The following is a 14,108-nucleotide window of genomic DNA, read 5'->3' on the forward strand; positions in this document are numbered from 1 at the left end:
CTCTGCAGCAGGCCCTTGGGTTTGAATCCTGACTTTACTACTTGCAAGCTGGGTGACCCTGGGCATGTTGGAGTCCCATTTTCTCATCTATAAAATGGGGATATAATAGTGTCATAGCTCAAAGAGAGGACTAAATACTGCCTAGGTCACAGCGAGGACTGAAGAAGTTAATATGTGTCAAGCACTTCTAAAACAGCCTGGCATGTGGTAAGTGCTATATAAATAAGTGTTGTTGTTGTCTAAAAAAAATGAACCACAGAGACGGTGATTGAAGACTCCCATCACTGAGCCTCCCCATTCCCATAGGCAGAAGGAAGGCCAGAGAAGCAGGCCTCCATCCTTCCCTCCCTCCCAAGGACACCCCTTCGCAGAGGAGGAGCTGCCATACCATCTAGAGCTTGCTTCTTTCATTTCCACAACAGACAAACTTTGGGGACAGACTCACCCAGGGATGTGCCCTGCTGGGAGCACCCAGCCTCTGCAGGCTTCCTCCAAAGCAAAGGAGGCAGCCAACCTGGGAAAGGATGCTCGGTGGCCATTCAGTTGGAGAAGAGCCATTGAAGACAGTAGGACTGAGCAGTGGTAGGCAACTCCCGACAGAACACAGTGGAGACAATGTCCTGAGCATGCTGTACCCACCCTCATCTTATTGCACATGTCTGCACCTGCTGGGTGACCCAGGGGTACCAGCTCTCCCACGGAAAAGAAGACATATGTATGAGATTAGATAAGTCACTTGCAAGACAAGTCCTTTCTGCACTGGATGAATCAGGCCCTGTCCCTGTCACCATTTACATTTAAAGTTTGCTTTCACAGCAACATAACTTAGATTGTATATTCACTGCAAATTACTCGTCACCTAGACCACGCACAGGAAAGCAAGAAGTAGAGCCCCCTTGAGCAGCCAGCTGCTGGCTCTTGCTCACCAAGGCTCAAGCTTCTCCATCTTTTCATACCTTGATGTGCTAAGAACCTTAACGGCCACAGAGCTATGTCAGTGGAGGGAGAGGAGTAAGCGGGAGCCCAATGCCTGACTCACGCAGGCAGCAATGCATCTCCTCAGGCATCAAGGCTCGCTGTAACCCACGGTTTCTAATTTGAAAAAGAAATCCCTTCCCTACTATAGAATCCAAGAAGAAATATTAGCTTGCCAAAGATAGAGCTCTCTAGTGATTCTAGAGAGTTTCTAATCCCCTCATTTGCACCTTTCTCCCACCCCACCCCCGCCCGCCCCTTTTCCTTCCTTGCAAATACCAAACCAAGGACATGGATACTTGTCACAATGCCTAAAACCACAGCAGTGGCTTCAGGCTCCTGGGCCCCCATCTCCTCACTCTCCTGGTGATGGTAGCTGGCATTAACCCCACACATGGGTTCAGAACAACACTCACCCCACTGTTCATTTAAAAAGAAAATGGCCCTAGCTGGTTTGGCTCAGTGGATAGGGCATCAGCCTGTGGACTCAACGGTCCCGGGTTCAATTCTGGTCAAGGGCACATGTCCGGGTTGCAGGCTTGATCCCTAGTAGGGGGTGTGTAGGAGGCAACCGATCAATAATTCTCTCTAATTATTGGTGTCTCTATCTCTCCCTCCCTGAAATCAATTTAAAAATTTTAAGTGTTTAAAAAGGAAATGGAAGATTCAGAAATTACTACAAAGCTGTAGTAAGAAAGATAGGGTGGCACTGACATAAGGAGAGACATGTCCATGAATGGGATAGAATTGAAAGTTCAGAAAGAAACCCTCACATGAACAGTCAATAAATTTTCAACAAGGAAGCCATGACAATTTAAGGGGGGAAGGAGCGGCCTTTTCAACAAGTAGTGCTGGGATTGCTGGATATATACATGCGAAACCTCACACCCTGTACAAAAGTGAGCTCAAAATGGATGATCAACCTAAATATAAAAGTGAAAACCATAAAACTCACCTTGGATTAGGGAATGTTTTTTAGATAAGACACCAAGAGCACAAGCAATGTTTTTTAAAAGTAGATAAATTGGGCTTCATTAAAATTAAAATTTTTATGCATTAAAAGACGTTATCAAGAAAATGAAAAATTAACTCAATGATGGGGGAAAATATTTGTAAACCATATGTCTGATAAGATTCTTGCATCTAGAATATAAAAAGAACTCTTACAACTCAATAAAGTTAAATAACTGAATTTTTTAAATGAGCAAAAGATCTAAATATAAATTTCTCCAAAGAACATATACAAATGACCAAAAAGCACATGAAAAGATGCTCAATATCAATAGTCATTAGGGAAATGCAAAGTAAAAACACAATGAGATACCATTTCAGCCCGGCCAGTGTGGTTCAGTGGTTGATCATTGACCTATGAACCAGAAGGTCATGGTTCAATTCCTGGTCAGGGCACATGCCCGGGTTGCAGGCTCAATCCCCAGTAGGGGGTGTGCAGGAAGCAGCTGATCAATGATTCTCTTTCATCATTGATGTTCTTGTATCTCTCTCCCTTTCCCTTCCTCTCAGAAATCAATAAAAATATATTTTTTTAAAAAGAGAGAGATACCATTTTACAGCTAACAGGATGGCTATAATAAAGAAAACAGACAATGACAAGTGTTTGCAAAGAAGTAAAGTAATTGGAACCCTTATACATTGTATGGGTCAGAGTTTGCCAGCCTCTGTATGGCTCAACTAGCTCTCCCATTTTACAGCTGAGCAGCCTGAAACCTGAAGAGGAAGAAAATTAACATATGTCAAACAGCAATTAGGTGCTAGATAGAGGGCATTTTCGTGTAAGTTATCCCATGCAATATCTAGTTGTTTGGAACAAGAGCAATTCAATGAAAAAAACACATGTGAACATCCTGGGCATGGTGGATGTTCACATTGTAAAAAAAAACACACACACACACACAAAAAAAACCCCTAATATTTTGATTGAACACTTAACCAAATAGGAAAAAGACAAGCAACCACTTGCCCACCAACAGTGGGTCTATTGACCATTATGTCATCGATACATAAAGGATGGGCTTGGATTTTTAACAGTGTGACTGCTTTTTTTAAATAAAAGTTGGCATTGTACATGCCACAGAAGGCTGAGGGAGCCTAATGCAGGGTAGTGCCCAGTAAAACATACAGGACTGGCTTTGTTTGGGGGAAGCCATGGGCTGGGGAAGCTCAGAACACTCCAGCTTATGGATGCAACCAGGGTCTTGGTACTGGAGCCTTCTGAGCCTCTGGACTCTTTTGGGACCTCCAGGCTCATCAAAAATAGGACAAATCCTTTTCACCCTATGAAGATGCTCAGCAGTCCCACCTGTCTATGTTTAATCAGCTGAGGCCAACAGAAGCTCACAGTCTAGGCCCGTGGTCGGCAAACTGCGGCTCGCGAGCCACGTGCGGCTCTTTGGCCCCTTGAGTGTGGCTCTTCCACAAAATACCACGGCCTGGGCGAGTCTATTTTGAAGAAGTGGCGTTAGAAGAAGTTTAAGTTTAAAAAATTTGGCTCTCAAAAGAAATTTCAATCATTGTACTGCTGATATTTGGCTCTGTTGACTAATGAGTTTGCCGACCACTGGTCTAGGCAAATCACCGATACCTCCCGTACTTGCTGGGGATCTGGAAGAGGGAGGCCCAGATGGTAAACCCAGATGTTTCCAGGGCAAGCTAGTCACACAACTCAGGCTTGTAGGGGTGACCTCAGGAAGCACAGTTCTACTCTGTGGGGTTGGGTAGGGGAGGGGGCGGGGGAAAAGAGGAGCTAAAAAAGAACATCAAGGTCTGCTCATAGTTCAAGCCCAGGCACTTAAGAAATAGGCTGTAATTCCCTGGGTTTTGGCAAATACAACAGTAAGAGCTATAAAATGCTGACAAAGGGAGCCCACTGTCTTTGCCAAAAAACCACAACACATTTTCTTTGGGCTTCCAACTTCAGAATACAGCATTATGAAGAAGAAAGTACAGCTTCCCAGACCCCTATATGCAAAAAAAAAAAAAGACTTCAGAAAATAAGAGTACGTATATGTGTGCATTGGTGGAGGAACAGTGATTAGAACAAGTAAAAATGGGGAGACCGTTAGTGCCAGACAGATCTATATCAAGAAAGACTGTTCCTGGGGCATGGAGCTCAAATAGAAGCAACATTATGAATGGAGTTCTATATTCTATAGTATTATTAGAGCTACAATCCATCTACACAACAACTTAAAATGGCTTGGGAATGTATTTGATAACAACCACTGCTCAACACCATGGAAGACAGTTTGGTAGCATGCATCAAATGCCTTAAAAAGTGAATGCCCTTTTGACCCAATATTCACCTTCCAAAAATTTAATCCTCAAATTTCCAGGATTCATGGTACATTCATACAATGAAATACAAGGCAGCCATTTTAAAAATGAGGTAATTAACCTGGAAATAAGTCTACAATATAATTAGTTTAAGGAAGTGTTACATATCATATATGATAGTATACCATTTCTTTCCTAAATAATAAGTACTCACAAAGAAAATAAATCTAGAGGGTTATAGCCTTCATTGTCCCTATTTCAGGAAGATGAAATCACTGGCTTTACCTTCCTGCCTTATGTGTTTCTGTATTGTCAGATTTTTTTTTTTTTTACAAAGTATATGTAACTTTTTCATTTAGAAAAAAAATGAAAATAGTTCTCTCTTTAATTAATTGAGTCCCTAACATACTTACAGATACACATATATATAATAAAACTTTGCAACACACCATTTGACTAGCTGCATAGTGTGTGGCTATGCCATAATTTGTTTTGTTTAAGCAATTCTCTATTATTGAATATTTAGTATTTTTGTTTTTTCGATCCTCACCTGAGGATATTTTTCCATTGATTTTTAGAGAGAGTGGAAGAGAGAGGAAAAGACAGCGAGAAATACCAATGTGAGAGAAACACATCGATTGGTTGCCGCCTGCACGAGCCCTGACCAGGGCCCAATCCGGGGAGGAGCCTGCCACCAAGGTACGTGCCCTTGACCTTTCAGTCCGCAGGCTGACACTCTATCCACTGAGCCCAACTGGCTAAGGCTATTATTGTATATTTAGGTTGTTTCTAAATTTTTGCTACTATAAGCAAAACTTAGGTGAAAATCATTGTGGCTACATATTTGCACTTATTTTTAATTATTTTCTTAGAATAAATTCCTAGAAGTAAAATTCCAGGTTCAAGAAGTGGGCACAATGAAAAACTTTTGACCCATCCTGCACAGTTATGCCATAAAAAGTCAGTGCCAATTTACTCCCCCAACTGCAATTTGGGGGTCATCTTCTCCCTTCACTCAAGCCTATTCCAATTTTTACCAATCTGGCAAGCAAAGTGACACATCATTATTTTTATTTGTATTTCTTTCATTACTAAGGAAAATGACATCATTCACTTTCCCTTATTGGCTATCTGTTATTGTGTAACCTGTTCGTTAATATCTCTTGCCCACTTTTCTACTAGAATTTTTTTCTTTCTGGTTTGTGAGAGTTCTTTATATAATATTAGTCCTTTGTCATTAAGGCTAATAATATATATCATTTGCCTTTTAGTTTTGCTTCAGATGTGATTTTTATGTTCAAAAAATTTTAATTTATATATATTTTCTCAACAATAAATTATGTACATTCAGGATTCTAAGTTACTGACTTGTAAATTACTGAGCATTTGAAATATAACCAGTTGTACATGTATGATCTCATACACTGGCTACTTTATCATATGTTTTCATCTCTTTTCTGCATGTGAGATCTGTGGAGGCACAGGTCATGACATTTCTTGAATCCCCCATAGCAACCAGCACATAGCTCAGAACATAGCAAAGCTCCAAATTGTCTGAAATGAAAAAATATTGTCTGGGATTTGCTTTGAAGCAATCTAATTTGGGGTGGAAGGCAAAAATGGGATAAGATGAAACAGAACCAGCCACATGTCAATCATTGTTGAATCTGGGTGATGGATACATGGAATTCATTATACTATTATTTCTATTTTTTATATATATTTGAAATTTTCCATAATCAAAAGGGTTTTTTAAAATCTCTGCTTGACCAGTCGGTCAACAGGATCAGAGAGGGGACTTCTAGAACAACAATGGGAAATAAATTTCATTTATATCAAGGACCCTTCTGCAGCATAAAAAAGTTAAGATCACAGGCCTTGAAACTAGGCAGGCTGGGTGCAAGTCCTTTCTAGGTTAGTGACTTTGAACCAGTTATTCAACCCCTCTGATGCTCATGTTTCCCTTATAAATAAGGGTATTAATAACTACCTCAAAAGGTCCTAATAAAGAATTATGGGTGTAAAACTCAGTGCCTAGCACCAAGTAGCACTCAATGAAGAGTCGTCAACATTATTATCCAGTGATGCACAAGCTTGACACGCCACAGCCACACTTCCTGGTGGTGGTGATCCGATACCTTTCTACTACAGCTCTGGTTTCTGTGAATCAGCTCGGGCATTGGGCAACTGCTTGGCAGAGAACTTGGTAGAAGAGATATCAGGAGCCACGTTCCTGATACCCAGAAGAGAAAATAGATAAGGCCACCGCAGAGGACAAAAACCACAGACCCCCGACCTTACTCAGCAGGTCACCAAAGAGCAGTAACTCCATGTTCTAATGATGCAATCAAGAACAAGGGTGATGTTGCCTGGCCAGTGTAGCTCGGTGGTTGATTGTTGACCCATGCACCAAGAGGTCACCGGTTCAATTCCTGGTCAGGGCACATACCCTGGTTGCAGACTCGATCCCCATCACCCAGCTTCAACAGGAGGCAGCCGATTGATGTTTCTCTCTCATCGATGTTTCTATCTCTCTCTCCCTCTCCTTTCCTCTCTCTCTAAAATCAATAAACACATTTTTTTTGACATTTTCAACCATAAAATTTAAAAAAAAAAAAGAACAAAGGTGACGAAGCCCTGACAGCAGTGGGCCAGTCGCAGCTTTGACCCAATACTGGCATCACCTGGGGTCCCACTCCCAGAATTTGACTTCATGAAACTACGGCCCGCGGGCCGGATCCAGCCCGTTCGGCTGTTCTATCTGGCCCGCGGAGCCGAAAGAGCGGAGGGTTCTCTTGCTCTCCCCTCCGCTCCTTTACTTTGAATTTATATTAGTTCACACAAACACTCCATCCATGCTTTTGTTCCGGCCCTCCGGTCCAGTTTAAGAACCCATTGTGGCCCTCGAGTCAAAAAGTTTGCCCACCCCTGGTCTAGGATGTGGACCCGGTAGGTATCAAGGCTTTAAAAAATCTAATGTGCACCAACCACTCTGCTGTGTGAGCTGGGGTGGAGAGAACAGGACAAGTAAAAACAAAGAAGAGAACAGAGATCATTGCATCCCACATGAACCCCATTAAAGCCAAGCCAGTCATGTGGTCCCAAGCTGTGTCCCATGCCAGACAAACCTAGTCCCTTTCAAACCCCTTCCCTCCCCCTCTAAACTTCAAGAGTATGTCACTGTCATAATTCATAGTGCTAACAAGTTTTATTAACGCCAAGACACATGCATATCGATATTATAAAGAATAGGTAAGCAGCATAGCCATAGCTGATCTCTGGGTTTCGGTCTTAAAAAACAATAAAGTCCAGCTCGGTGCTGGTGGAGGTTGGGGGAGGGAGAAAGCAATTTGTCCCTCGCCTTTTGGCAGCCCGTCAGTGCGACTGAAGCTCACTCAAAGAGGCAGCCTTGTTTTGTGAAGTTATTGCAGTGTCTTTGATCAAGGGGAAAAGCACATCCATTTCAATCACTGTAACAGGCCCGGCTGGCTGTCTGACCGCCTGGCTGCCCACCGGGGTGACCAGCCTTGAGCCTGCAGACACATGGCAGCGCTTACCGTGTCAAACAAATGAGGGGTTCCTGACTGCCTCCCCAACCTTTGCTGAACTTCAGGGGCCTCTCACTTAGCAATTCCGCCCTAACTAATCGGGAAGTTCCTCTCCCCGAAAACACCACCTGGTCCGGCGTGGTCTAGCCCAAACAAAAGCTGGCCAACAGCTGTCTGTCATGTGGCAGCAAACACTTCAGAACCAGGAGGGCAGGGGTCAACCGCTCTCATAAGCAACACACTCAGAATTACACAAGCCTAGAGAAAAGGGGGGAGGGGGGAAGAGATTTTGCCTCCTTCCTATGACCTTTACTCCATCTCAGCCCCAAACTCAGCGGAGAGAGGTCTGTTTTTCTCCCCGGTATGTGAATTCTCAAATCCATATACAAAGATCGCCTGCATTCTTTCCACTAGAATAAATACTGTAATAAAAAATTGAGGAGAGGGCTAATCAATTTTCAAACTTGGGGAGGTTCAACACAAGGTTTTATTTTCCTTAAGTGACATCATTCATAAAATCTTGGGGAGACGTGCGTAGCAGAGCCAGAGTGGAGATGAGGATGATGATGATAACAATGACAGATATTTATACAGCAGTTTATGTGCTTCAAGTGTTTTACATGCATTAACTCATGTAATCTTCAACACGACCTTATGAGGTAAGCTATAGTAATACTTATTGATAGTAATAATAGTAGCATAATAATAGATATAATAATTATCACTATGTATAATAATGGAGGTAATCTCCATTTTCCCCATAAGGATAGTATGACCCAGGAAAGTTCAGTGGCTTGCCTGAGGGGTGGGGGCTGGGAGTCATGCTCAGGCAGTCTGGTACCCTAACCACAGCATTAGGACCGGTGCACTCACCACAGCACTAGACTGCCTTCTGCCAGTCCACACCTCAGAGCCCCCTTTAAAACTGCCCGTTCAGAGAACAGCAGAGTGTGGAGGCCTCTGAAGCTAGAGAGAGCTGAGCTTGCACCCCAGTTCCGCCACTCTGTGCCCGGCTGTGGCTGCATCTTCTGTGAATGGGGATAATAGCACCTACCTCACAGGCCCAGGGTGAGGCCTAAGTGAGAAAATGAGCCAAGGTCCTTTTTAATGCAGTGGCCCTCAGTCCTGGACGAACATTTGAATCCACTGGGAATTTCTAAAAATGCGAGGCCCAGCCACTTCCCCACCACCCCGCCACATTTCCTCCTAAGCGGGTGGTCAGTCTGAAAGCAGCCTTCCCCTGGGCGCAGCCCCCAAAGGAGACCTGAAACCCATGGGCCCGAAGACCAGCCCACACCCTTTGCCCCACCGAGTCAGAATTGCAGGGAAGGTTGAAACCTCTGATGGCTTTGCTTCCATCCATCTCCGCTCTCTTCCACGGAGACAGTCAAGGCACCAGGACCATCCCCGACCCCCAGCTGGCTCACCCCTGCCAGTGACCTTCCCCACTTTCATGGACAGTGCCTTCATCCAGCTGCCTCCCGCCCCACCTCCAGCCTAAACGCTTATGAAGGAGTAACCTGCTGTCCTATTGTCCCCTGCTGCCTGTTTTAGAAATAGTCTGAGCCAACATCAACACGGCCAGTGTTACTTTTACACAAAGCTCTGGCCAGAGCAGGATGAGAGGCGGGACTGCCTGAAAAGAAACTTTAAAATCTGTGTGCACACACTCACATACACACACACACACCACGTACTCCAAGCACCACAGTACACCTTGTACTCCAAGGGGTCCCTGCCTCATTGGGGGACTGGGGGAAGGCAGAGGGGGAGCAGAGAGCGGTAGCAATAAATAGTGAAGGGAATATCAGGGTTACCCATGGAAACTGGCAAGGATAAGAAAAAATAATCAGCCTCCATTTGACAGAAGAGAAAAATGGAGAGGGCCAGCAGGGAGGATGGGGACCAAGCAATGCCAGTTTCCTGGCTCGGACTTGCACACGCCTTCTCAGCGCCCACTGCCAGCTGGCAAGGGGCCACGTGGAGGGTCCAGGAGGGGGAACGTAGGCACCAGAAGGTAGCACAGAGGGTGTCAAAGAGCCTCAGCTGTTTCCCAGAGAGCCAAGGCTCGGGGCGGCCCTCCTGTGCCTGGCACCTCCTCTCGGCCCCCGGCCAGAGAGACTGGGCCAAGGCCTCACCTGGGTAAAGGAGCCATCCTCGCTGCATTCCGGGACAAACACCGCCTCCTGGGGCTTCTTGGCTTGCTCCAGGGCCTGAGCCCGCTCCAGGCGACACTTGCTCTGGCCAGCGTCTAGAAGAGGAGAGGAGCGAGCAGATGTCACACTTCCCTTGGATTCCGCGCAGGCGCCATGCAAGCTCATGGCTGTCCGGCCTGGGAGCCTGAGGACCCCTCGGGATCTCTCACATCCATCCTCACCACAATCCCGGCAGGAGCCCCCACAGTTCTGGCTCCTCCAATGGCAGGCAGGGCCAGTGAGTGCACAGGCTCATCCTCCTCGTCAGTGTTCTTCTTAGAAAAGCGGGGGTTGTATTTATACCACATTCTATTTATTTTTTCTTCCAAGTACCCCCCCAAAACTTGTTCCACTTCTCTTATTTTTCACTGGGTTTATTAAAAAACATGCAAGCCCACGGGGCCTCCAAGATGTTTTCTAGTTCAAGAATGGCAAGCACTTTCTTCAGGAAATCAGAGGCCTGCTTCGCCTCCCACAATTCCTATAATGGCTCCAAGCAGCCCAGAATCACAAATCCAAATATCTGCAGGGGGTAGGAAAGTGACATCAATTAGAGAAGCATTCAGCTTGGAGACACCATAGGGGGTGCTGAGGACTGTGACAAATCGGAGAGCAGGTTCCCCTTTACAGGAGGTAGCTGCTCCTCAGCTCTAGCTGCGTGTTGCCTGGTGGGAGGGAACACAAACATAATATTCCCAGAGCTTCCAATTTTTTATGAGAAGTACAAAAATCCAGATTTTGATGTTGAATCTCCTAATTTTTAAATGTTGTTGTAAATGTTTTTAATATTTTTAAACAGGTGAGCAGACCAAAAAAAACACCAGATCTCTTGGCCAACAATTTGGAACCCCTGTTCAGAAGCCAGCAATAATGTCTTGCTATTTTAAGCATCTCCATTTATAAAATAAAAATAAATAGCCCTAGCCACACAGCATCACGTCCCTCTAAGCCCGAGCCTGGCGACAGTATTTCAAAGACAGGAAAGTGCTCATTTCTTCAGGTAGACCCGTTCACTTCATATTCCCTGGTAGAAAGGGTAGGGGGATAGGATAGCAGACCAAATAAATAGACTCGTTCTGAGATCCCCAACTCCCGTGCCCCCACCACCACACGCTGCTAAGGAGTGTACCATGCAGGAAGCTGTGGTGCCCAAGCACCTCTCCTCAACTGGGCAGAGATGTACATAACTCACCTTTGCATCTGCCTCGATGTACCACACCCAGGCCTGGGTCTCTGCACTTGGCTCGCTGGTACTCACACATGGATTCATAGGACCGGCCATCGGAGGCACAGATGGGTTTGGGTTGGGTCCTAGAGCAGTGGAGGTTGCACTGAGGGTCACGGTCACTTATGAGAAACTAGATTGGAAAAAGTGAAAGGGTATAGAGGTTACTCTTGCAAGAAAATGAGGGGCGAGCCCATGACTTACAATACTGATTTACTTCACAAGTCCAGAGTAAACCCAAAGTTATTACTAGTAAAGCCTGGATGTGGAAGGGAACTGAGCAGCCACAAAGTCTCACCAAGGAAGGCACCTGTGCTGGGTAATTCCCAGCAGGATCTATCTCATCAGTCCTCACAACAACCCTATGGACAGAAACCGTCTATTTTGTAGATAAGGAAACTGAAGCTTAGAGAGAGGTAACTTGCCCAGAGTTACATAGCTATAAGTGGTGCATTTGATTGGCCAGAAGTCAAATCAAAGCTTTTCCCACTGGGACCTTCAGCCTTCCCATCCATGCAGGCCACGAGAACTCTCTTTTGGTACTTCCCCAAATTAGGAACTCCCTAGCAATCTCTAAATTCCATCTTTGGATAGTTTTGTTTATTAGAAATTAATATTGAGACCCAAATCTATTACTCTTTCATTTCGGCCCACTGCTCTCTGGCAGAATACAGCTAAATGATTTTCTATGAGTAAGGGAGTTCCTGATTTTAAACATAACAATAATAATCAGCTTGGAAAATGCTGAGTTAAACAGGTTTCTTTAGGACTTCTCAGACACCTTGGGTACATTCTCATGCATTGTGAATCTCCAAGAGATTCAGTAAATTAAAGATTGCTGCAAATTATTTGCTATTCTTCCCATTGAGCTGTGGAGTCTAATTCCCTCCCCATGAATCTGGACTGGCCTCACTAACTTACCTACCCAATCAAATGCTGCAGCAGTGTTGGGAATTTCCAAGCAAGTTCATACAAAGTCTTACAGCTTCCTCCCAGGCCTCTTGCAACACTCACTCTGGAGGAAACCAGCTGCCATGTAAGAAGTCTAACAACCCTGAGGCGGCCATGCTATGAGGAAGCCCAAGCTACCATGTGGTGAAACCATGTGCAGGGAGAAATCCCCAGACAACCCAGGCCTGGAGACACGTGAGTGAAGCAACTTCTGATGAGTCTACCCCCAGTTACTGTCTGATTGCAACAAACAGAGATGAAAGGAAGTAACTGTGTGAGAGACCCCAAGTGAGCACTGCCCAGCTGATCCCCATGAACCCACAGTACTGTGACGGATAATAATAAATTGTTGTTTTAGCCATTAAGTTCAGTGGTAGTTTGTTACATAGCAATAGATACCCAGGAAGGGGCATTTATGTTGATGCATCTCCCAAACTTATTCAACCATGAACACCTTTATCAGTGAACCCCTGTTAACAGGAGGCCATACAATCCATGAGCTCCTTTTGAACAGCCCGTAATTCGACAGCATGGGCCTTGAGAGCTGCGTCTCCTCTCAACCACCTTCATATAGCACAGCTCTGGGCACACTGAAGCCTCTTCATCAGTGTGGAGGGAGAAAATGGGTATCCCACAATGCATAGCGATGTCATGAGCACACAACTGGCTGCAGTGGTGCTAGAGTTGACTGAATGATCACACCAAGATCACAGGGTACAGGGAAGGTATGAACACAACCCCTGTTTCAGGTATATCTGCAGGCCCTTTGAGTGAAGCAAAAAGATGAGAACTCGCTGACCCTTTTTCAGAACAGCAGAGGGAGGTCCAGAGGCAGTGCCATTTCTTCAAGGGAGCACTGGAAACCGACGCCCCCTACTGGAAAGATTCCAAGAGAGCCCAAGCCTGTCCATGAATGCACCAACTCCTTCCAGCTGCAAAACCAGTCCCTCCCACCCCAACCCACACCCCGACCTCCTGCCTGGTGCTGGCTGCTCCGCACAGGGAGGAAGAGCTGAGGGCTGACAGCACCGCACAGGCTTCGTCAGGTGGATTGCATCGTGGATCTCCCTTCAGAGACCCTGAGCTCCACACTCACAGGTTCAACCTAAGTCTTTCCCAGAGCCCAAAAGGAAATGTCCTGAGAGTGTTTCATGATAGAGCCTAGTGCTCCAGGATAAAGATCAATAATATATCGAGTCACATCCAGAGGAAGCCTGCCGCCTCCCAGGCAGGCACACAGAGGAGGGATGAGCTGATAGGACAGCAGGAGGGGGCACAAGACCGCCAGCCTCAATTCCCCTCAGGTTCCCCCTGCTTAAAACCTGAGGTGTCCCACTACCCTCGGGGACCTTCACATGCTTTTCTTCCTGTAGAAGTCTAACCCCGAGGCCGCTCTCTGGCCTCAGCACTTCCTGTTCTGTCCCCTCCCTGCTGGCTGCTGGTCAGGCACTGGCCTGCGTTTTCCCCAGAGGAGCCACACTGGTTCCACTTCCAGGCCTTCGAACACACTGCTCCTGCTCCCCTCTCTCTCATCCCTGCTTCAGACCTCAGCTCACGTCACCTCCTCTGGGAGGCCTTCCCTAACTCTCACAGGTGAGGATGGTCCCCCTGTAATAACCTCTCACACCCCACTTTTCCTTCAAGGCTCTTAACACAGTTTGTGTGATGCATTGATTGTGTGCTTTGACGAACAATGGAAACACCAACTCAGAGCCCCACATGACAAAGATACCGTCTATTCTGCCTGTGAACGCATCCCCAGCATCGGAAGGTCTGGGCACGCCATTCTTGGGCGAAGAAGCATCCCTGCCATGGCATTTCCCACGCAGCATTAGCTCAGAACCAGCTGGTGCAGGCGACAGGCCTGGCATCCCAGGCTCCTGCCCCCCGGGGATCCCTGGGCCTCTTTTCCACCCTCATGCT

At 45.9% G+C, this 14,108-nt stretch overlaps 1 protein-coding gene across 8 annotated transcripts in view; it reads right to left on the reverse strand.

The window, feature by feature from the left end:
• The window catches only part of SMOC1 (SPARC related modular calcium binding 1), a 139,571-nt gene that overhangs the window by 61,935 nt on the left and 63,528 nt on the right, over nt 1–14,108 (reverse strand). For all 8 annotated transcript variants that reach the window (XM_080649876.1, XM_080649875.1, XM_080649872.1 and 5 more), the window contains exons 2-3: nt 11,202–11,367; nt 9,953–10,065 (exon numbers count right to left, since the gene is read on the reverse strand). In XM_080649876.1, the coding sequence (XP_080506002.1) occupies nt 9,953–10,065; nt 11,202–11,367 (279 nt within the window). The remainder of the gene's footprint in view (nt 1–9,952; nt 10,066–11,201; nt 11,368–14,108) is intronic.

The sequence above is a fragment of the Plecotus auritus genome, assembly GCF_963455305.1.
Source record: "Plecotus auritus genome assembly, chromosome: 1".
Classification (NCBI taxonomy): domain Eukaryota; kingdom Metazoa; phylum Chordata; class Mammalia; order Chiroptera; family Vespertilionidae; genus Plecotus; species Plecotus auritus.